This window comes from Oncorhynchus clarkii, chromosome 4, assembly GCF_045791955.1.
Source record: "Oncorhynchus clarkii lewisi isolate Uvic-CL-2024 chromosome 4, UVic_Ocla_1.0, whole genome shotgun sequence".
NCBI classification, from domain to species: Eukaryota; Metazoa; Chordata; class Actinopteri; order Salmoniformes; family Salmonidae; genus Oncorhynchus; species Oncorhynchus clarkii.
The window spans coordinates 66,850,751-66,874,367 of NC_092150.1; the positions used below are offsets into that span (position 1 = coordinate 66,850,751).

At 41.9% G+C, this 23,617-nt stretch overlaps 1 protein-coding gene across 1 annotated transcript in view; it reads left to right on the forward strand.

Moving 5' to 3' along the window:
• LOC139407133 (tubulinyl-Tyr carboxypeptidase 2-like) overlaps nucleotides 1-23,617 on the forward strand; it is a 42,312-nt gene that overhangs the window by 13,567 nt on the left and 5,128 nt on the right. Inside the window, exon 6 of the mRNA XM_071150560.1 lies at nucleotides 1,655-1,773. Coding sequence (XP_071006661.1) covers nucleotides 1,655-1,773 — 119 coding nt within the window. The remainder of the gene's footprint in view (nucleotides 1-1,654; nucleotides 1,774-23,617) is intronic.

The window sequence follows — 23,617 nt, forward strand, 5'->3', positions numbered from 1 at the left end:
TAGATAAGCTCTCTAGTCGACTGACCCGAGGTCATCCCTGAGAGAGCGTTCAACTCGTTTGTGTTGCTTTGGCTTGGCTTCCGTCTGGAACGGCATCATGTCATGGAATTCCCCCTTTGTTCCCCGTCTGAAACCAGGGCGGCTACCACAGAGGGGCGATGGGTGTAATATGAACCGTCAGGGATAATTAAGGCCAGAGTTCCCCTCAGTGGAAGAGAGAGAGACAGAGAAGACAGAGAAGCTGGCTGGTTGGACCACGTCTCCCAGATTCATCTGACTCAGCTGTAGCGTGGTGGTTGGTGGGGGATGGTAGTAAGATGGTGCGGCTGACTATCACAGCAACAGTAAATGTAGGTCATGTGTTCCCAGCTGCCCAGCACTGGAGATACAGCCTTAACCTCTGTATTTGACCTCTCGTTAGCTGTGCATAGTTAACATACATACCGAAAATGTGTCAGTGTATATATAGATATTACCGTATTTCTGGAAGCTGAAGAACTCACCTACTACCCTTTTCCTTTTTAGAACTAGTAATAGGGACATTAGTGTAAAAACACTTTTCTCATTTGAATGAATCAATCTAGGAATAATTTTACAGTGAAAATGCTCAAAGGCTATTTGGGAAATTCTTCTAGTGTGTCTTCTATGCACAACACAGACAGAGAGCTTGCATTTTATACAGTATAGCAGAGGAGTGTCTGTCCTATAACCCTCCACCGCTACCACACACACATCCTTATGTCTATCACCAATCTTATGACTAACATCCTGCCTATGCTCTCAGCTGCATGTGGTTTCTGGAGCACGGAATATGAGCTGCTTCCTGTTTGTTCGTTCCAGGAAATCCTTTTCATAATTATTCTCCAGTCTCCTCCGGACTGTCCGTCAGCAGTGAGCTATCATTAGGTTTCTACCAGGTCAGGGTGACCCTGAAACTCGAATTCTGCTAACCAAGCAGTGGATGTTAGTAATATGTTAGTCTCTCTTTCAGTGCCTGTAGTGTGTGTGTGTGTGTGTGTGTGTGTGTGTGTGTGTGTGTGTGTGTGTGTGTGTGTGTGTGTGTGTGTGTGTGTGTGTGTGTGTGTGTGTGTGTGTGTGCTTGCGTGCATGTGTGCCTGTGTGTTTTTGCCTGTGTGTGTGCTTAAAAACTGCCTATATGTGCCGGTGTGAGCCCGTGGGTAATTGAGTTTGCAGAGGGAGTTGACTAGTGGGCTGATTGGGTTAATGGGGTATCATCACGTTAATGAGGGCACTGCCTGGGAGGCTGTCTTCATTACTGTCTGTTAGTGTTTTTACTAATGAAGAGAGACACTCTCGGCTCTCCTCTCCAAAGTCTCTCCACTCCCCACAGTGTCGTCATCCCCTCTCCTCTTCTCCCTACATTGATTCACAGATGGCGCCTTTACTCACTATGTCCCTGAGATCCAACTGTGTCATTAAAAGTTAACTTCTTCAACTGCTCTTTTTATTGAAGCGGAACTTTTCATTTCCCCAGCCCCATGGCCTGCAGCAAATGGGCCCAGTGAATGGTGAACATGCCTGCTAATTGATAAACAGAATGTAACTCCTCCTGCAGCTTGCAGTAAAGAAACTGCAGCTCAAACCGGATCTTATACATTAGATTCCTAAGTCTTATTCTGTTGTTTTATCTCAGATCCTGAAGTCATCGAGTGCCCAGTCTCCCATCAAAGAACGGACCAGAGGCAAGTCTCTCTCCCCCCACCGCCGACAGAGCAGCCCCCAAAGACGCCACATCCACCGGAGAGACAAGTCGTAAGTATCCTTGGGATCAATCTTAGGTTATTAGCATCACTGAGACAAAAGGTGGAAGGGGGAATGGCCTTTCTTAGATTGGTTTACATTAACATCTCAACCCTCCCTAACAACTAGGAAGAGTTCACATCAGGTTACTTTTGAAGAAAGTTTCCTGGATATCATTAGTTTAATGTTTTATAGTCAAGAATCCTGAGGTTTGAGTTCATTTAAATCTTTTCTTAGAGATTTAATTGAAAGTTGGGCAGGTTTTTAATTAAAAGTAAATGAATCTAAAGCAGATTAGATTGGATATCCATGAGTGAGATTAATAATTCATATCAACTGTTGATCATCACAACTATAAAACCTCTCTCAATATCCCATCTTGATTTCTTGGCTAGACGCTATGATGTTAGAGAGAGATGAATTGGCAGTGTGTCTATGCTATGTTTTTCATCCTCTTTTTATATCAATGAGGGCACCCAGCTAGCACATGTGGTTCCTTAAAAGTTGTGGGAACGTACGTTTTTGGTTTTCCATTGGTTCCGGGAATGAAGCCATACGTTTCCTGACCAGTAAATCAGAATGTTTTTTAAACGTTCTGAGAATGGAAGTGAAATGTAGCCTTTACTGGGAATGTTAATTTTAAGGTTGCAGAGAGGTTCTGAAAACGTTGTACTATGGTTCCCTGAACATTTTCCTGAGAGGTTTTTATTAATGTTGTGAGAACGGAAATTATAGGTTATTTTGAGGTTTTTGAATAACTTCCTTAAAACATTCACTGAATGTTTCAATTGAGACTTTTAATAACTGCTAACTTAATTTGGGTTAACTGTTTTGAACTTCAAGCGCATATAGGACTAATGAAAATTAATTTGCTTAGGCATTATAATAATAACGCCTAAGCATAATTTCTTCTTTATTATGGCACGGCGTCAGTGAGATTCCAACCTATGATCTACTGTTCTCTATCCATGGAATCAGTCCATTGCGCCACCAGGATGGAGCTAGCATGCCATGTTTTTTTACACATTCAATGCTGTTAATTTGAGTCTATGAATAGACTCAAACAGACCCCATTTCAAAGGAAGCAAGCACTCATTAAGATCAGGTGTGGCCAATTAGTGGGAGCAGCCAACATTCCTGAACACACTTAACAAGATAGAGGATAGAGAGAGTTTTGTTTATGCTGAGAATAGAAAGAATATACACTGCTCAAAAAAATAAAGGGAACACTAAAATAGCACATCCTAGATCTGAATGAATGAAATATTCTTATTAAATACTTTTTTCTTTACATAGTTGAATGTGCTGACAACAAAATCACACAACAATTATCAATGGAAATCAAATTTATCAACCCATGGAGGTCTGGATTTGGAGTCACACTAAAAATTAAAGCGGAAAACCACACTACAGGCTGATCCAACTTTGAAGTAATGTCCTTAAAACAAGTCAAAATGAGGCTCAATAGTGTGTGTGGCCTCCACGTGCCTCTATGACCTCCCTACAATGCCTGGGCATGCTCCTGATGAGGTGGCGGATGGTCTCCTGAGGGATCTCCTCCCAGACCTGGACTAAAGCATCCGCCAACTCCTGGACAGTCTGTGGTGCAACACAGCGTTGGTGGATGGAGCGAGACATGATGTTCCAGATGTGCTCAATTGGATTCAGGTCTGGGGAACGGGCGGGCCAGTCCATAGCATCAATGCCTTCCTCTTGTAGGAACTGCTGACACACTCCAGCCACGTGAGGTCTAGCATTGTCTTGCATTAGGAGGAACCCAGGGCCAACCGCACCAGCATATGGTCTCACAAGGGGTCTGAGGATCTCATCTCGGTACCTAATGGCAGTCAGGCTACCTCTGGCGAGCACATGGAGGGCTGTGCGGCCCCCCCAAAGAAATGCCACCCCACACCATGACTGATCCACCTCCAAACCGGTCATGCTGGAGGATGTTGCAGGCAGCAGAACATTTCCCACGGCATCTCCAGACTCTGTCACGTCTGTCACATATGCTCAGTGTGAACCTGCTTTCATCTGTGAAGAGCACAGGGCGCCAGTGGCGAATTTTCCAATCTTGGTGTTCTCTGGCAAATGCCAAACGTCCTGCACGGTGTTGGGCTGTAAGCACAACCCCCACCTGTGGACGTCGGGCCCTCATACCACTCTCATGGAGTCTGTTTCTGACCGTTTGAGCAGACACATGCACATTTGTGGCCTGCTGGAGGTAATTTTGCAGGGCTCTGGCAGTGCTCCTCCTGCTCCTCCTTGCACAAAGGCGGAGGTAGAGGTCCTGCTGCTGGGTTGTTGCCCTCCTACGGCCTCCTCCACGTCTCCTGATGTACTGGCCTGTCTCCTGGTAGCACCTCCATGCTCTGGACACTACGCTGACAGACACAGCAAACCTTCTTGCCACAGCTCGCATTGATGTGCCATCCTGGATGAGCTGCACTACCTGAGCCACTTGTGTGGGTTGTAGACTCCGTCTCATGCTACCACTAGAGTGAAAGCACCACCAGCATTCAAAAGTGACCAAAACATCAGCCAGGAAGCATAGGAACTGAGAAGTGGTCTGTGGTTATCACCTGCAGAACCACACCTTTATTGGGGGTGTCTTGCTAATTGCCTATAATTTCCACCTGTTGTCTATTCCATTTGCACAACAGCATGTGAAATTTATTGTCAATCAGTGTTGCTTCCTAAGTGGACAGTTTGATTTCACAGAAGTGTGATTGACTTGGAGTTACATTGTGTTGTTTAACGAGCAATCGTTTGTTTAACGTTGCGACGAGCAATCCCGTATCCGGGAGCGTAATTATAGCCTCAAGCTCATTAGCATAACGCAACGTTAACTATTCATGAAAATCGCAAATGAAATGAAATAAATATATTGGCTCACAAGCTTAGCCTTTTGTTAACAACACTGTCATCTCAGATTTTCAAAAAATGCTTTTCAACCATAGCTACACAAGCATTTGTGTAAGAGTATTGATAGCTAGCATAGCATTAAGCCTAGCATTCAGCAGGCAACATTTTCACAAAAACAAGAAAAGCATTAAAATAAAATAATTTACCTTTGAAGAACTTCGGATGTTTTCAATGAGGAGACTCTCAGTTAGATAGCAAATGTTAAGTTTTTCCAAAAATATTATTTGTGTAGGAGAAATCGCTCCGTTTTGTTCATCACGTTTGGCTAAGAAAAAAACCTGAAAATTCAGTCATTACAACGGCAAACTTTTTTCCAAATTAACTCCATAATATCGACAGAAACATGGCAAATGTTGTTTAGAATCAATCCTCAAGGTGTTTTTCACATATCTATTCGATGATAAATCACTCGTGGCAGTTTGGTTTCTCCTCTGTTCAAAATGGAAAAATGCACGCACCTGGAGATTACGCAATAGTTTCGACGGAGGACACCGAGCGGACACCTGGTAAATGTAGTCTCTTATGGTCAATTTTCCAATGATATGCCTACAAATACGTCACAATGCTGCAAACACCTTGGGGAAACGACAGAAAGTGTAGGCTCATTTCTTGCGCATTCACAGCCATATAAGGAGACATTGGAACACAGCGCATTCAAAATCTGGCTCACTTCCTGTATGAAATTTCATCTTGGTTTTGCCTGTAGCATTAGTTCTGTGGCACTCACAGACAATATCTTTGCAGTTTTGGAAACGTCAGAGTGTTTTCTTTCCAAAGCTGTATATGCATAGTCGAGCATCTTTTTGTGACAAAATATCTTGTTTAAAACGGGAACGTTTTTCATCCAAAAATGAAATACTGCCCCCAGAGGTTCAAAAGGTTAAGTGTTCCCTTTATTTTTTTGAGCAGTGTATTTTTTAACATTCTATGAACATTCTTTAAACGTTACTAATGTTTTCTTGTGGTTTTTATGGAAAGTTTTGTTAATGTTCTGAGAACATGACTTTAAGTAGAACAATCCTGAAACCTGCAGAAAACATTATGCTGAAGTACTGAAATTCCCGCAGAATAATGTTGTTTCTTAATATTCTCTCAACGTTCTGAGAACACTACTTTAATTAGAATCACGAGGAAACCTGTAGAAAACATTATGCTGAAGAACTGAAATTCCCACAGAAGAACATTGTTTCTTTACCTTCTCTGAATTATTTGAGAACATTCCCAATGTCAAACCAGTTGGAGAACGTTCCTAGAACATTACCAAAAATGTAATTAAATGTAACCATGTTTCACATTTTATGAAACGTTCTGTTAAAGTAATGAAATACCAAGAAAATTGTTATTTTTGAAGTTCCAAGCAACTATCTTGCACCATTCCCAGAACATTGTAGGAAGGTTGTATGCAAATAACCATAGGACAACTAGGCTTTCACAAAGCTATAAGAAAAATATGGTTCTCATAACGTTATGTGCTAGCTGGGCATGGAACCCTGACACACTTACTGAAGTTGCTGACTGTAGCCCTTTACACTGGTACCCATATACGGGTTGAAAATGAAAGGTTTTGGCAGGAATAAGAATACTTGCCACACATTTTCCAGGAATAGTCTAATCATGTTACTGGATGTATCCAGAATATTATCAACAAATTAGGCGAAAAGTACAGTAAATTTAAAATGCACATCAAATCAACCGTGTAATGTTTGGATTCAGTGTTGTGTCAGGTGAACTGATGTGCACTCACCTTTGGTCTAATAATTTTCCCATTACCTTCAAACTGTTCCCATTCAATTGCTACCATTGTTATGCATATGAATTTAAGATTTAGTCTGTAAGAAACAATTCAATCTATCACTATGCATATAGGCCAATTCCCACGAGTGTAAGGGGTTAAGGAGTTAAGAAAGTTAGATGTTTACTGTAGACGATTGCTCTTCTCTTATCCTTAAGGCCCCTTTTCCTGCCTTGCTTCCTGGCTAAAGATCCCAGTTCAGGAAGAGTTCAGTCTGTCATATTCTTATCAGCTGCAGCAGCCAGTTAGAGGAAACAGAGGGCTGAGCAGCAGCACTAGAGTAGATACTGACATTGGCTGATCTGGGTGAACAGCTCATGGTTAAGTTGGAGTTAACGTGGAAGCACACTAGCTTCAGTATGTGTGTGGGGGTGAAGGAGTGAATGTGTGCAATGTGCATTCCAGTGGTATGTAGCCTACGCGTGAGTGTACACCACAGTATGTGTTGTGATGGAGGACCTAACTCAGCGGCTTGGCTGGGCTGACGGTCCATTCTGACAGCACAGCAGTGTTATGACAGCCTGCCGAGCAGAGGGAGGGAGGAATAAGTTCTGCTGACAACATCTGAAAGCCCCAGTCAGCCCAGAGGAGTGTGTCCTATAGAAGGGAAGTGTCCTCTCCTATTATCAATCACCAGCACAGTTGGAGGATTCAGGATGGAGGATCCTGCCCTGACAGAGAGGCTGCTGGGATACTTGCACTGTGGAATGTAGAAGATCTTTCCCATCCCCCCCAAATCAGAACTTGTCTCGTCCTCGATTGGTTAAGGTTAGGAAGGGGGCTTGTGTAATCTGATCGTAGATCTTTGGTGAAGGACAACTTCTACTTCAAGTCTGTGCAGAAGGCATCCTGGGATTTATGCATGGACTCTCATAATTCCTCTTGGCTATATTTAAGTTCGCTATTGACTGAGTGTGTCACACAGAGACACAGACAGAGAAACAGGACTGGAAGTGTTGTCAAGCTAGAGTGGTTCTGACAAGATAGAGGCTGGAAGAGACACTCATCCACTCTCACTGATACTTTATTTAAAACCAAACTAGATTTTGAAGTCTAGTGGTGCGTGGGTCAGCTGTTTGTTCACCCGCACCCTCCCGCAATTGCTAATAACCCATCCGCAACCGCCCGACTATATGTGCACCTGACCCTAACACGCAAGTATAGAACATGTGCTGTAGGCAACAGAGAGAGCGGAATGATTTTTTTTACAGGGATTGCAGGATTTTTTGCCTAATTTAGATATGTTCCTGCTTATAATTTCTGACATTTTGGTAGGCTGTTTGTTAGTCAACTTGTCTATAATTAGATACGTGTAGCTTCTCTTCTGTCAGTATATGTTTCCCTAGAAGACTAAATAAACCCTTGCTCCCCAGAATAATGTCGGTAAAATTCTCTCTTTCATCTCTGCATCTTTCGCGTTGCAAAGACATTAGGGACCGAGGAGAAAATACAAAAAAATAAATATGTGAAAAGTTTTCTGTACAAAGTTTCCAAATGATATCAGTTTGACCAGATGTAAGGAAATACAATGCTGTGAAAACGACCCAATATATTTCTGATAAGATTTAAGTTCGGCTTGGATGCATATTTTATGTGGTTGAAATACTATCAGCTTTTATGATGCAGATTTTTTTTAAATGTAACCTTTACTTAACTAGGCAAGTTAGTTAAGAACAAATTTGTATCTACAATGACGGACTACTCCGGCCAAACTCTCCCCTAACCCGGACGACTGTGGGCCAATTGTGTGCTGCCCAATGGGACTCCCAATCACGGTTGGTTGTGATACAGCCTGGATTTGAACCAGGGTGTCTGTAGTGACGCCTCAAGCACTGAGATGCAGTGCCTTAGACCATAAAGATGGCACCTCTACAGACTGGCCTATTTTTCTACAGACCTTATTTTTTCGGCACTGAGCAAATCTCAGGTCTGCTGAGCGCAAACTTGAACGTTGTGAAAATCTTGTGCCACTTCCAGCACATGTTTACTGTAAACACTGAGGCTGTACCCACTTTAAGTTACAGTTTCAGACAGTGGTCAAGTAGGCTACTGTGGCTATTTGATCATAATGGAGGCCTACCAGAGTGGCCTACCATCAAAAACAGTGGATAAAATGTATCCCATAACATTTTAAAAGATAAATAGTTATATAATTTAGCCTACAGTAGCAGCCAATGTGTGGTGATCAATATAGGCCTGCATTCCAAAGCATGCAGTGGTTGATATTAACCTGTTTATCCACTTGTCCTTAAGACATGGAGGTGACTGAAAATGCTGTGTTGTTTGATGCAAGAAACCACTTTACAAAATAAAATGCATTATTAATCCCACACCATTATTACAGAGAATCAGACAAATTATTCTACCCTATACCTATTGACTACTTATCTTATTCAAGACTTTTTTTAAATACAACACTTTTCAAAGATGTCTAGAAATGTACACATTTTGTGCTCTTGTAGGAAGCAATCACTCCCACATTGCTGACTACAAATGAACTATAACTGGGCTAATAACTCACTATCTACTGGAGAAAAGGATATGAACAAAGGTGCAAAGGTGGTTACATGCAGCTCTCGCTTTGATCTCAAAACAAGCGCATCTACTCTGCTGTAAACACAGTCTAGTTCAAAGTGAATGACACAGATCCATATATGGCAATGGTCTATTTGCATATAGGCATACTGCAGCTCTGATTGGTTATGCCGCACTGGTCTGTGTGGAGTACAGGTCATGCCTGTCAATGCAATATGCATATGTTTCGGTATGTTTCATTGAAAGTGGCTAATATTGCGTTGATTCGATCACAATTCCCACAGTAAAGGGAAATGGTGATAGTGTTAACTAAGGGGGAAAACTCCAGAAAGTTGAGTGAAGTTCAATCTCATGCTTCTCTGCGGGGGCTGATATTTCTACTGCTCGCACACACGCAGCTTAGAGGGAACATTGCTAGCGTACCACATAACATACCAAAATTCAACAGACATGCATTGCATTGATCAGCCTGAAAATAGCTAATTTCCAATTCGATACATTTTTCGAAACTCTGAATAGAATAGAGTTATAGGCCTACTCAGGCTGGTTATAGGCAAACTATCACATTTGACATATACCACAGCCTATAGCCCATCTATCCTATTTAAAAAGGGCTGAAGACAGAAACAGATCATTTGGTTCCATTTCAACATATTTATTAGTGAAACCAAAGTGCTGTAACATATATACATTAAATCAAATAGCCTAGTATACACACCAAAACTTTTCAAATGTTCAAGTCAAAAGGCTATTGCACAGGAAAACGTGGACAGTCGGGCATCACAAATTCAGAACCGCTTGACAGCAACATAATAAACTTAAAGCACTGATCATTGGGAACGAGAACAGAATAACTGCTATGGCTTGATCAACAAATGAAATAATGAATTATGTAGCCTAACCAACAAAACTAAAACAATCCATATGTTCAAATCAAAAGGCCTTATTAACATGACATCAATAACGCAGCCACATCCCGAGTCCCCGGTGCAGACACATTCAGATGTAAAACTATGGTTTAATATTTAGTTTAAAAGCTATGACGAAGGCCAGGAGAACAATAAATACTTTTCAATGAGAAAGCAGAAATTTGGGTAAAAAATAATACAAAATCTGTTTTCTAAGATATAGCCTACGATGCAATACTCGTGATCATTTTAAGGAGAACAAAAACTACTGAGCATACATTTGAACACCACCGCAGAAGCTTCGCTATTCGGCATCTTCACAATTAAGTAGCCTAGTTTTGTTGTTTGGCTACTTGAAGAGAACAAGGGCCTATCACTCGCAGTACACCTCTTCCAATGCATTGTGGAAAAGTGTGCATCGAATTCGAAGTAGATTTTCGGAAATTCACATACTATAAAACATTATATTTTTGCATACTGATATTGTGTCATGCACAATTGCGTGGTTTCCTACTATTCATTGATTTCAGTAGCACATCCCCATATTAAATTGAGCAGCTGTTGTCAAAGCCACAATTAGTATGGCATCCGGGCATTGTAATGACACACGCTATTAAACTTTTATTTTTTTCATACTCAATAGTCAGTGTTCAGATTTCAGTTTCCAATTAACCCCTCTATACTATGAAACCAAGTGAAATGATATAAAGAATGATAGTAATAAGCTTTGAAGCACCTTCAATTCAATTTTGGGCAAAAAGGCAAACTCGTTTATTGAATCAGATGGGTCATTCATCACCAACCCACTAATATTGCCAACTACTTCAATGATTTTTTCATTGACAAGATTAGCAAATTTAGGCATGACATGCCAGCAACAAATGCCGACTATACACAAAAATATAAAAATTGACCAAATTATGAACGACAAGCGTTGTCATTTTGAAAAGTGGACTGTGGAAGAGGTGAAAAAATGATTGTTGTCTATAAACAATGACGAGACACCTGGGTCTGACAACTTGGATGGACATTTATTGAGGATAATAGCGGATGATATTGCCACTCCGATTTGCCATATCTTCAATCTAAGCCAACAAGAATGTGTGTCCCCTTAGGCCTGGAGGGAAGCAAAAGTCATTCCACTACCCAAAAATAGTAAAGCCCACTTTAGTGGCTCAAATAGCCAACCAATCAGCATTGAAATTGATTGTTTGGTGCATTAAACAGTCAATACTTTTATATAAAATCAAATTTACAAAAAACCTTCAGCACGCTTATGAGGAAGGGCATTCAACATGCATAGCACTTCAAATTACTGGTGATTGGCCGAGAGAAATTGATGATTAAAAGATTGTTGGAGCTATTTTGTTTGACTTCAGTGCGGATTTTGATATTATCAATCATAGTCTGCTGCTGGAACATATGTGTTATGGCTTTACACCCCCTGCTATATTATGGATAAGTTACCTGTCTAACAGAACACAGAGGGTGTTCTTTAATGGAAGCCTCTCCAACATAATCCAGGTAGAATCAGGTATTCCCCAGGGAAGCTGTCTAGGCCCCTTCATTTTTTCAATCTTTACTAATGGCCTGCCATTGGCTTTGAGTAAAGCCAGTGTTTATATGTATGCGGATGACTCAACACTATACATGTCAGCTACTACAGCGAGTGAAATCACTGCAACACTAACAAAGAGCTATAGTCAGTTTCAGAATGGGTGGCAAGAAAAACGTTAGTACTAAATATTTCAAAAGTAAAAGCATTGTTTTTGGGACAAATCATTCACTAAACCCCAAACCTCATCTAAATCTTGTAATGAATTGAGCAAATGGAAATTGAGCAAGTTGAGGTGTATGTTCAAAACATAGTAGCTAAGATCAGGAGAAGTCTGTCCATAATAAAGTGCTGCTCTAACTTCTTAACAACACTATCAACAAGGCAGGTCCTACAGGCCCAAGTTTTGTCGCACCTGGACTACTGTCTGGCTGTGTGGTCAGGTGCCACAAAGAGGGACTTAGGAAAATTACAATTGGCTCAGAACATGTACACAGAGAGCTAACATTAATAATATACATGTCAATCTCTCATGGATGAAAGTAGAGGAGAGATTGACTTCATCACTACTTGATTTTGTAAAAGTATTGACTGTGTAATGCACTGACCAATCAATTTCAACTACTAGCACACAGCTCGGACACCCATGCATACCCCACAAGACATGCCACCAGAGGTCTCTTCACAATCCCCAAGTCCAGAACAGACTATGGGAGGCGCACAGTACTACATAGAGCCATGGCTACATGGAACTATATTCCACATCAGGTAACTGATGCAAGCACTAGAAAACAGAAACAAATTCTCCTTATGGAACAAGCCCGGGACTATGAAGAGACACACATACATACACATGCTAACACACGCACTCTACACACACATGGATTTTGTATTGTAGATACTGACTGTATGTGGTAGAAGAGTAGTGGCCTGAGGGAACATACAGTTGGAAGTTTACATACATCTTAGCCAAATACATTTCAATTCAGTTTTTCACAATTCTTGACATTTAATCCTAGTAAAAATTCCCTGCCTTAGGTCAGTTAGGATCACCAATTTATTTTACGAATGCAAAATGTCATAATAATAGTAGAGAGAATGATTTATTTCAGCTTTAATTTATTTCATCACATTCCCAGTGGGTCAGAAGTTTACATACACTCAATTAGTATTTGGTAGCATTGCCTTTAAATTGTTTAACTTGGGTCAAATGTTTTGGGTAGCCTTCCACAAGCTTCCCACAATAAGTTGGGTGAATTTTGGCCCATTCCTCCTGACAGAGCTGGTGTAACTGAGTCAGTTTGTAGGCCTCCTTGCTCGCACACGCTTTTTCATTTCTGCCCACACATCTTCTATGGGATTGAGGTCAGGACTTTGTGATGGCCACTCCAATACCTTGACTTTGTTGTCCTTAAGCCATTTTGCCACAACTTTGGAAGTATGCTTGGGGTCATTGTCCATTTGGAAGACCCATTTGCTAACAAGCTTTAACTTCCTGACTGATGTCTTGAGATGTTGCTTCAATATATCCACATAATCTTCCTCCCTCATGATGCCATCTACTTTGTGAAGTGCACCAGTCCCTCCTGCAGCAAAGCACCCCCACAACATGATGCTGCCACCCCCGTGCTTGTAATTTTGTTTTTTGGCTTGCAAGCCTCCCCCATTTTCCTCCAAACATAACGATGGTCATTATGGTCAAACAGTTCTATTTTTGTTTCATCAGACCAGAGGATATTTCTCCAAAAAGTACGATCTTTGTCCCCATGTGCAGTTGCAAATCGCATTCTGGCATTTTTTATGGTGGTTTTGGAGCAGTGACTTCTTCCTTGCTGAGCGGCCTTTCAGGTTATGTCGATATAGAACTCGTTTTACTGTGGATATAGATACTTTTATACCTGTTTCCTCCAGCATCTTCAGAAGGTCCTTTCCTGTTGTTCTGGGATTCATTTGCACTTTTCGCACCAAAGTACGTTAATTTCTAGGAGACAGAACGCGTCTCCTTCCTGAGCGGTATGACGGCTGCGTTGCCCCATGGTGTTTATACTTGTGTACTATTGTTTGTACAGATGAACGTGGTACCTTAAGGCGTTTGGAAATTGCTCCCAAGGATGAACCAGACTTGTGGAGGTCTAAAAAAACTCTCATAGGTCTTGGCTGATTTCTTTTGATTTTCCCATGATGTCAAGCAAAGAGGCACAGTGTTTGAAGGTAGGCCTTGAAATACATCCACAGATACACCTCCAATTGAAATGTAAAATTATGTCAATTAGCCTATCAGAAGCTTCTAAAGCCATGACATAATTTTCTGGAATTTTCCAAGCTGTTTGAAGGCACAGTCAACTTTAGTGTATGTAAACTTCTGACCCCCTGGAATTGTGATACAGTGAAATAATCTGTCTGTAAACAATTGTTGGAAAAAATACTTGTGTCATGCACAAAGTAGATGTCCTAACCGACTTGCCAAAACTATAGTTTGTTAACAAGAAATTTGTGGAATGGTTGCGTAATGAGTTTTAATGACTCCAACCTAAGTGTATGTTAATTTCCGACATGAACTGTACTTAATGTGTTGTGAAAAGTGTTATGAAATGTAATGTAATGTAATATCGTATTGTATATTACTGCCTTAATGTTGATGGACCCCAGGAAGAGTAACTGGCAGCAGCTAATGGGGATCCTTAATAAATGCAAATACAAACAGTAGACTACAGTTCCATTGACGTGCCATAGACCCATTTGCCATTGGCCGATCACACAGACTGGGATATGTTCTGGATTACCTCTGAGAAAAGTATTGACGTTTACACTGACTCTGTGACTGAGCTCATCAGCAAGTGTATTGAGGATGTTGTTCCCACTGTGACTATTAGAACTTATCCAAACTTTGGATAGATGGTAGCATTCGTGCAAAATTGAAAGAGCGAACCACAGCAACTGGGAACATGGACATACAGTGCCTTGCGAAAGTATTCCGGCCCCCTTGAACTTTGCGACCTTTTGCCACATTTCAGGCTTCAAACATAAAGATATAAAACTGTATTTTTTTGTGAAGAATCAACAACAAGTGGGACACAATCATGAAGTGGAACGACATTTATTGGATATTTCAAACTTTTTTAACAAATCAAAAACTGAAAAATTGGGCGTGCAAAATTATTCAGCCCCCTTAAGTTAATACTTTGTAGCGCCACCTTTTGCTGCGATTACAGCTGTAAGTCGCTTGGGGTATGTCTCTATCAGTTTTGCACATCGAGAGACTGACATTTTTTCCCATTCCTCCTTGCAAAACAGCTCGAGCTCAGTGAGGTTGGATGGAGAGCATTTGTGAACAGCAGTTTTCAGTTCTTTCCACAGATTCTCGATTGGATTCAGGTCTGGACTTTGACTTGGCCATTCTAACACCTGGATATGTTTATTTTTGAACCATTCCATTGTAGATTTTGCTTTATGTTTTGGATCATTGTCTTGTTGGAAGACAAATCTCCGTCCCAGTCTCAGGTCTTTTGCAGACTCCATCAGGTTTTCTTCCAGAATGGTCCTGTATTTGGCTCCATCCATCTTCCCATCAATTTTAACCATCTTCCCTGTCCCTGCTGAAGAAAAGCAGGCCCAAACCATGATGCTGCCACCACCATGTTTGACAGTGGGGATGGTGTGTTCAGGGTGATGAGCTGTGTTGCTTTTACGCAAAACATAACGTTTTGCATTGTTGCCAAAAAGTTCAATTTTGGTTTCATCTGACCAGAGCACCTTCTTCCACATGTTTGGTGTGTCTCCCAGGTGGCTTGTGGCAAACTTTAAACGACACTTTTTATGGATATCTTTAAGAAATGTCTTTCTTCTTGCCACTCTTCCATAAAGGCCAGATTTATGCAATATACGACTGATTGTTGTCCTATGGACAGAGTCTCCCACCTCAGCTGTAGATCTCTGCAGTTCATCCAGAGTGATCATGGGCCTCTTGGCTGCATCTCTGATCAGTCTTCTCCTTGTATGAGCTGAAAGTTTAGAGGGACGGCCAGGTCTTGGTAGATTTGCAGTGGTCTGATACTCCTTCCATTTCAATATTATCGCTTGCACAGTGCTCCTTGGGATGTTTAAAGCTTGGGAAATATTTTTGTATCCAAATCCGGCTTTAAACTTCTTCACAACAGTATCTCAGGCCTGCCTGGTGTGTTCCTTGTTCTTCATGATGCTCTCTGCGCTTTTAACGGACCTCTGAGACTATCACAGTGCAGGTGCATTTATACGGAGACTTGATTACACACAGGTGGATTGTATTTATCATCATTAGTCATTTAGGTCAACATTGGATCATTCAGAGATCCTCACTGAACTTCTGGAGAGAGTTTGCTGCACTGAAAGTAAAGGGGCTGAATAATTTTGCACGCTTAATTTTTCAGCTTTTGATTTGTTAAAAAAGTTTGAAATATCCAATACATGTCGTTCCACTTCATGATTGTGTCCCACTTGTTGTTGATTCTTCACAAAAAAATACAGTTTTATATCTTTATGTTTGAAGCCTGAAATGTGGCAAAAGGTCGCAAGGCACTGTATACAGACAGACCAGCTATGCCCTCCATAAGGCAATCAAAAAAGCCAAACGACAGTACAGAGACAAAGTGGAATCGCAATTCAACGGCTCAGACAAGAGACGTATGTGGCAGGGACTCCAAACAGTCACAGATTATAATTGGAAAGCCAGCCACGTTGCGGACACAGATGCCTTGCTCCCGGACAAGCTAAACACCTATTTCTTAATTCCTTTCTTTTAATTTAGGGTTATTTGCGTGTATTGTTTTGTATCGTTATTACTGCACTGTTGGAGCTTGGAACATAGGCATTTCACTACATCCGCGATAACAGCTGCACAATATGTGTATGCGACCAATACAATTTTATTTATTTTAAGTCCCCGTCTTGTGACTGTCAAATTTGCATAGCGCCTCACAATCATCATACATAACATAGACGGCACTGCTATCATCCTCTACCACTTCACCAAATATTTCCCAAACATTACTTTTCTAGCCCTTCTCTTTATTTTCAACTCTCCATTTCGCAGCTTTTCTCTTATTGAATTAAACTCCAACATTGCCCTTTTTGCCTCAGTGGATCGACGTTAACTTTTTCTTCCCATTCCCAAAAGCATTTGGCGAGTAAGCTATTTGGCGAGTAGGCTATTTGGCAATGAGGCTATTTGGCTCGCGTAAAGTTAGGCCCTAAAGCTGCTTACACACTAATGAAAGAAAAATCTCAATGTTGCCAATAGATATAAATTGCACAAGAATGATACATTTATGGATTTTTGTATGTATTGTTTTCTCTTTATTCAACCCACCCACCCTTCATCCACACAATGTTTCATGATCCTAAACCCACCCGCCCCTTGGATATAACCGCAGGGCCTACGGGTTATGAGTCAACCCACGCATCTCTAACGCGCAAACACACACACACGCACGTGCAAGCGCACACGCACACACACACACACACACACCCACACATACACACACACACACACACACACACACACACACACACACACACACACAGTGCCCTGTTGCTATCTGGTAAGATGAGAGCCTTCTTACCCATCCTCCTGGCCAGGTTTGGTGTCCTCTCAGCTGGCAGAGGGCAGGCTGAGGCTGTAATAGGATCTGGGGCTGGCTCACGGTGCAGCAGCTACAACATTATTCAGTGAACACAGACATAGAGAGGAGGATCTACATACATTAGAGATGCCTTCTAGTAATCACCCTTGTACGGCCCAGCTCAGATTGACTAGATATGTTTTTAAAGTCATAGCTCAGCCCAGCAATCCAAAGCCTAATGTTGGATTTTTGTCATTCATGGGTTATGTTTGTGTGTTTTGTAATTTGACATTGAGAGTGAAACCTCTTTGACATCTGGTATGTGTGTGTCTGTGTGTCTGTGTGCGTGTGGGCACGCGTGTGTGTGCATTTATGCACTACGTATTTATTTAAATTTACATTTTTTTATGTAATTTTTATTATTTACTCCTTTTTCTACCCAATTTTGTGTTATTCAATTGGTAGTTACAGTCTTGTCTCATCGCTGCAACTCCTTATCTGTATTGAACACGAGGGGAGACAGAGAGCTGGTTTCAAGGGCAGGGCGCAGCAGGTGTTTATTGCAAGGGACCACAGGAGGAGGCACGTAGCTGGGTCCAGGGGCAGGCAGAAGGTCATACACAGGAGGTTCAAAAGGGAAACAGTACAGGCAGGGAAAAGGCTCGTAGCGTTGTCCGGGAGATCAGGCAATAGGTTCATAACAGGAAATCCGATAGGCAAAAGGTGTCGATAGTGAGGCAGGCAAAAACTATCATACACAAGAGGATTAAGTTACATGAAACCCAACGCTCCGAATAGAAGTGTCACAAACAAACAATACCTCACAATGATGGGGTGCAAACTGAACTAAATAGTGTGTGATAATGACATACAGGTGTGTGAACAGGTGATTAGAATTCAGGTGATTGGGATCTGGAGAGTGAGCTGTGTTCAGGGGATCTATGTGTTTGAGAGTGTGAGCTGGAAAGTGGGCTGCATTGAGGGGATCTACTTGTTTGAGGGTGTGAGTTGGAAGCAGACGTTACACATACGGACTCGAGAGAGGCAAAGGTCGAGAGCCGTGCATCCCCCGAAACACAACCCAACCAAGCCACACTGCATCTTGACACAATGCCCACTTAACCCGGAAGCCAGCTGCACCAATGTGTCAGAGGAAACACTGTACACCTGGCGACCGTGTCAGCGTGCACTGTGCCCGGTCCACCAAAGGTGTCTCTAGTGCGCGATGAGACAAGGACATCCCTGTCGGCCAAACCCTCCCCTAACCCGGATGACACTGGGCCAATTGTGCACTGCCCCATGGGTCTCCCGGTCGCAACAAAGCCTGGACTCGAACCCAAAATCTCTAGTGGCACAGCTATTACTGCGATGCAGTGCCTTAGACCACTGCACCACTCGGGAAGCCACACTATGTATTTATTTAGACAGTGATGATAAAACTTTTCAGTTGGCTCTAATCTCCAGCATTTTGGATTTGAGATGAAATGTTTCATATGAGGCAACAGTACAGAATGTCACCTTTTGTTTGAGGGTATTTTAATTATCTGTTTTGTCCTTTAGAAATTAAAGAACTTAATGTGTCTAGTCCCCACATTTGAAGGTATCATAAGTATTTGGACAAATTCACTTGTGTATTAAAGTAGTCAAATGTTTAGTATTTGGTCCTATATTCCTAGCACGCAATGATTACATCAAGTTTGTGACTTTGCAGTTTCTTTTGGTTGTGTTTCAGATGATGTTGTTGCCCAATAGAAATTAATGGTAAATAATGTATTGTGTCATTTTGGTTCATGATTATCTGTAATCATGGTAGCATCCACATTAATATAGAAATGTTCAGAAACATATTCTATTCTTATTTATACTTACAGTAAAGTACATTCTGTACTGTCGTCTCATATGAACATTTGATCTCAAATCCAAAATGCTGGAGTATAGAGCCAAATTAATAGTTTTAGCTTTGCTTTCCAAATATATACGTAGGGGAGTGTGTGGGTTTGCAATTCTGAATGTGAGTTTCTTCATGTGCGTAATCCCCACTTGAAGTGGCTTGACAATAGCCTCTTACACCATAGTAATTGAGACTAATGATGCACACTATCTTTCCTGACAGACCAAAGGAGTGAGAAGAGGCTCTTCTAAGTGAACAACAGTGACATGTAAAGAGGGCCTGTAGGCTGAGATCTACAGTGTCGTGAAAAGGTATTTTCTCCCTTTCTGATTTTCTTGATTTGTGCATATTTTTTATACTGAATGTTATCAGATCTTCAACCAAAAGCTAATATTAGATAAAGGGAACCTGAGTTTACAAATAACAAAAAAAAGTGATACTACTTTTATTTAATTAACAAAGTTAATGTAAAACCCAACACTCAGTAACTGCAATGACTGCAACCAAATGCTTCCTGTAGTTGTTGATCAGTCTCACATCGCCGTGAAGGAATTTTGGCCCACTCTTCCATGCAGAACTACTTTAACTCAGCGACATTTGTGGGTTTTCAAGCATGAACTACTCGTTTCAAGTAATGCCACAACATCTCAATTGGGATTAGGTCTGGGCTTTGACTAGGCCATTGCAAATGTTTTGCTTTTTAACCATTTTCATGTAGACTTCTTTGTGTGTTTTGCATCATTGTCTTGCTGCATGACCCAGCTGCTCTTTAGCTTCAGCTCCAGCTCATAGACGGATGGCCTGACATTCTCCTGTAGAATTCTCTGATACAGAGCAGAATTCATGGTTCCTTCTATTAAGGCAAGTCGTCCAGGTTCTGAGGCAGCAAAGCATCCCCAAACCATCACGCTACAACCACCATGCTTACCTTTGGTATGAGTTGACACAAGTTTGCCAAAAAGCACCTGGAAGCACCTGTATGATCCTCAAGACTCTTGGAAGAATGTTCTATGGACAGATGAGACCTGGATGACTTGCCTTAATAGAAGGAACCATGAATTATTCTCTGTATCAGAGAATTCTACAGGAGAATGTCAGGCCATGCGTCTATGAGCTGGAGCTGAAGAGCAACTGGGTCATGCAGCAAGGCAAATATGCAAAACACACAATCTAGTCTACATGAAAATGGCTAAAAAGCAACACATTTGAAGTTTTGGAATGGCCTAGCCAAAGTCCAGACCTAATCCCAATTGAGATGTTGTGGCAGGACTTGAAACGAGCAGTTCATGCTTGAAAACCCACAAATGTCACTTAGTTAAAGCAGTTCTGTATGCAAGAGGGGGCCGAAATTCTCCCACAGCGACGTGGGAATCTGATCAACAACTGCAGGAAGAGTTTGGTTGGAGTCATTGCAGCCAAAGGTGGCACAACCACAAATTGACTGTAAGGGGGTAATAACTTTTTCACACAGGGGTATTGGGTGTTGCATAACGTTGTTTATGAAATAAATGAAATTGTTGTCTTATTTGTTCACTCAGGTTCCCTTGATTTAAAATTAGGTTTTGTTTGAAGATCTGATAACATTCAGTATAAAAAAATATGCAAAAGTAGAGAAAATTCGAATGGGGGCAAATACTTTTTCACAGCACTGTATGTGTTCAGTACCACCTGCCAATCTGATGGGATTTATTGTGAGCTTGTTCTTAGACACCCACCTCTCTGCCTGTCGCCTCCTGTAAGATATTAATTATTGAGGAAGAGAGACTTGTCCAACCCCTGATACGTCCTCAATGTACATGTCACATTTTTTTACTGAAAAAAACCCACATGATTTCACATGTGAAAAATCACATGATTTCGCCTGAAATTTCATGTGAAATCATGTGTTTTTGGAACACTTTACGTGTTCACATTTGAAATTCATGTGTTTTTTCCCGTAATGGCCTACACGGCCCCCCTAGGGAGACGTCATTGTCCTCCGTCACCAACACCTTCAATTATTCACCTCAAACCCAACCAACATAGTCTATCCGAGTCCCTGGCTATGGTATATACATTTTTGTTCAGCCAGCGCCTCAGAAAATGTAATCAGCTGTCAGAATTTCTGTACAAAGATTGGAGAGAAACATGCTGACCACATCGCTCGCGTGCATGTTGATTTTGTCCATCCACACCAGATGCGATCAGGACACGCAGGTTGAAAAATCTGAACCAACTATATTAATTTGGGGACAGGTTGAAAAGCATTAAACATTTATGGCAATTTCGCTAGCTAGCTTGCTGTTGCTAGCTAATTTGTCCTTGGATATAAACATTGGGTTGTTATTTTACCTGAAATGCACAAGGTCCTCTACTCCGACAATTAATCCACAGATAAAAGGATAAACTGAGTCCGTTTCTAGTAATCTCTCCTCCTTCAGACTTTTTCTTCTTCTTTGGACTTGGACCAACTTTAAGGTGCATTACCACCACCAACTGGACTGGAGTGGGGACCTCTGTTCATCTTTCAATCACCCACGTGGGTATATGCTCCTAAAAACCAATGAGGAGATGCGAGAGGCGGGTTCTATTTTAGATACTTGCTACGCAGACGCTCATTGACATGCGCTAGCATTGTGGGTGCAATGATTGAATAACATGAATGTGTAAATGTATTTTGCAACACTCAAGCACGTGATGCGGGCGGTGTGGTCAGCATGTTATTCTAGCCGCTCTGTGGAAGCCTGCTAATGCTCTCTTCTCTCCATCCATTGCCTGCTCATCGAGCAAAGCCGCCTCAGAGATTTGTAGATGTTGGGTTTGTTTAATGGCACGAATGCTGCCAAATAACATTGATTGGCAAAGACAGGAGTTTTATCCCCACAGTGATTTATGAACGTATTAAAACTAATTGGTTAAATGCAGAATGATAGCTAGACTTGAGAGCTTAATGTATCCCTGAATAGCTTGGAAAATCTCCTCTGTTGTGGATGAATGGTTCAGTAGATGTACCCATAGACATGTTAGCAGTGCCATTAAAAAGACTGAATATGGAGGTAATGCACTTAAGGCAGTTATCTCGAGCTCTGCTCAGCAGTGGGCTTCAGCACAGCATGATCGTTCTCATTAACACTCAAATGTGAAGCTGAGATAGAGTCTGAAACTAACTTCACTTTGTAGACAAGGTCTTTGCAGCATATGGACTTTAGAGACAGAGATGAAATAGTCATAACCCACTGGGAACATACTGGTTGAATCAATGTTGTTTCCACGTCATTTCAATGAAATGACGTTGAACCAACTTGGAATAGATGTTGAATTGTCGTCTGTGCCCAGTGGGAAGTGTCACACTGGAGACGAAGGTGTATGAATATTATAAATGTTGATTTCCTCCCCAGGAACGGGTCAGACCCGTTGCTTTAGACAAAATTGCCATTTTCATTCCTGTTCATATCTTCACTGTCTTTCCTTTTTAGCTGTACATTGTAGAGGCAGCCTGTACTGCAGCTGGGCTGACTGTTGTCTGTTCTGTAATGGTCTGGGAAGGGCTGGCTGCTGTGTTTGTCCTTTTCCTGCTCTGAGCTTCTGGCCTGTCAGAATACATTCTCTTCATCAGAGCTCGGGAGTCTAGGCCTGCAGCCTCTCCTCTTCTCTGCCTGCCAGCCTAGGGCCCATACATGGAGCCTCAGACACCACAGATCACTCTGGCTCACCGGCCCCCCATGTCCTGTGAGACCCCTAACCACCACAGACCACCTCCTCTGCCCTCTCTACCTTCAGTTCTGGGCAGTCATCCACGTTCAGACATGTGGCATAGTCTGCTAACAGTCCTCTGCCTACTAGGACCTCTGTCCTTGTGTTTCCCCTCCATACCCCCTGCCTTCTCTCCTCAATACTGGTCAGCCCATACAAGTAACCTCAACCAGAGTGTCCCATAGCCAGTGTGGCCCCCTGTGGTAACTGACTCAACTAACCAGAAAAGGTCACTGCCATCACCTCTGCTGCTTTCTGCTTTGGCATCAGTGAGCATAGACTTGCCTCTCCTCACTTTGCCCAAAACCAGAGTTATCATTGTTCAACAGAGCTCTTTGTTCTATGTTGTGTAATCAGGGTAGAAACCAATGCAGTGGCATGTTGGACTGTGATCCCTACAGGGGATCATCACAGTTGTAATTGTTTTGATCAGCCCTAAAACAGAAAGCCAAACCTCAAGTAATTTGTCCTCTCTCTAAGGACTTAGGGCTTTATTCTGATGAATGGTCAGCAGTGGTGTTTCTTTGTGGTGAGGAATGATGATAATTCCGAGGCTTGTGGTGAAAGATGGGTTATTAACAAGGGCTGCTGGGAAGCCTTGATGTGAGAATGCGGTGTGAGAAAGGTGTGGCTCAGAGAGAGTTGAGAGCTGTCTTACTAACTGATCGACTGACTAGGTGCTTTGAGTGTTGAAGCCTGGCCTCTAAGTGTACCCCCTCTCCCTGGAAGACAGATTGCTATTGATCGGAGCAGCAGGGGAGGGAGTTGGAGCGCTGTCCAGGGTACTGAAGAAGTATTCTCCGATACTCTCACACATACACACACATGCACACACGGCCTGCATTGATGGAGTGGTTTGATGTTGAGATGAGTGCTTATTCTCACTATTTCTGGCGAAGGGAGCTGGGGAGATGGGGATCG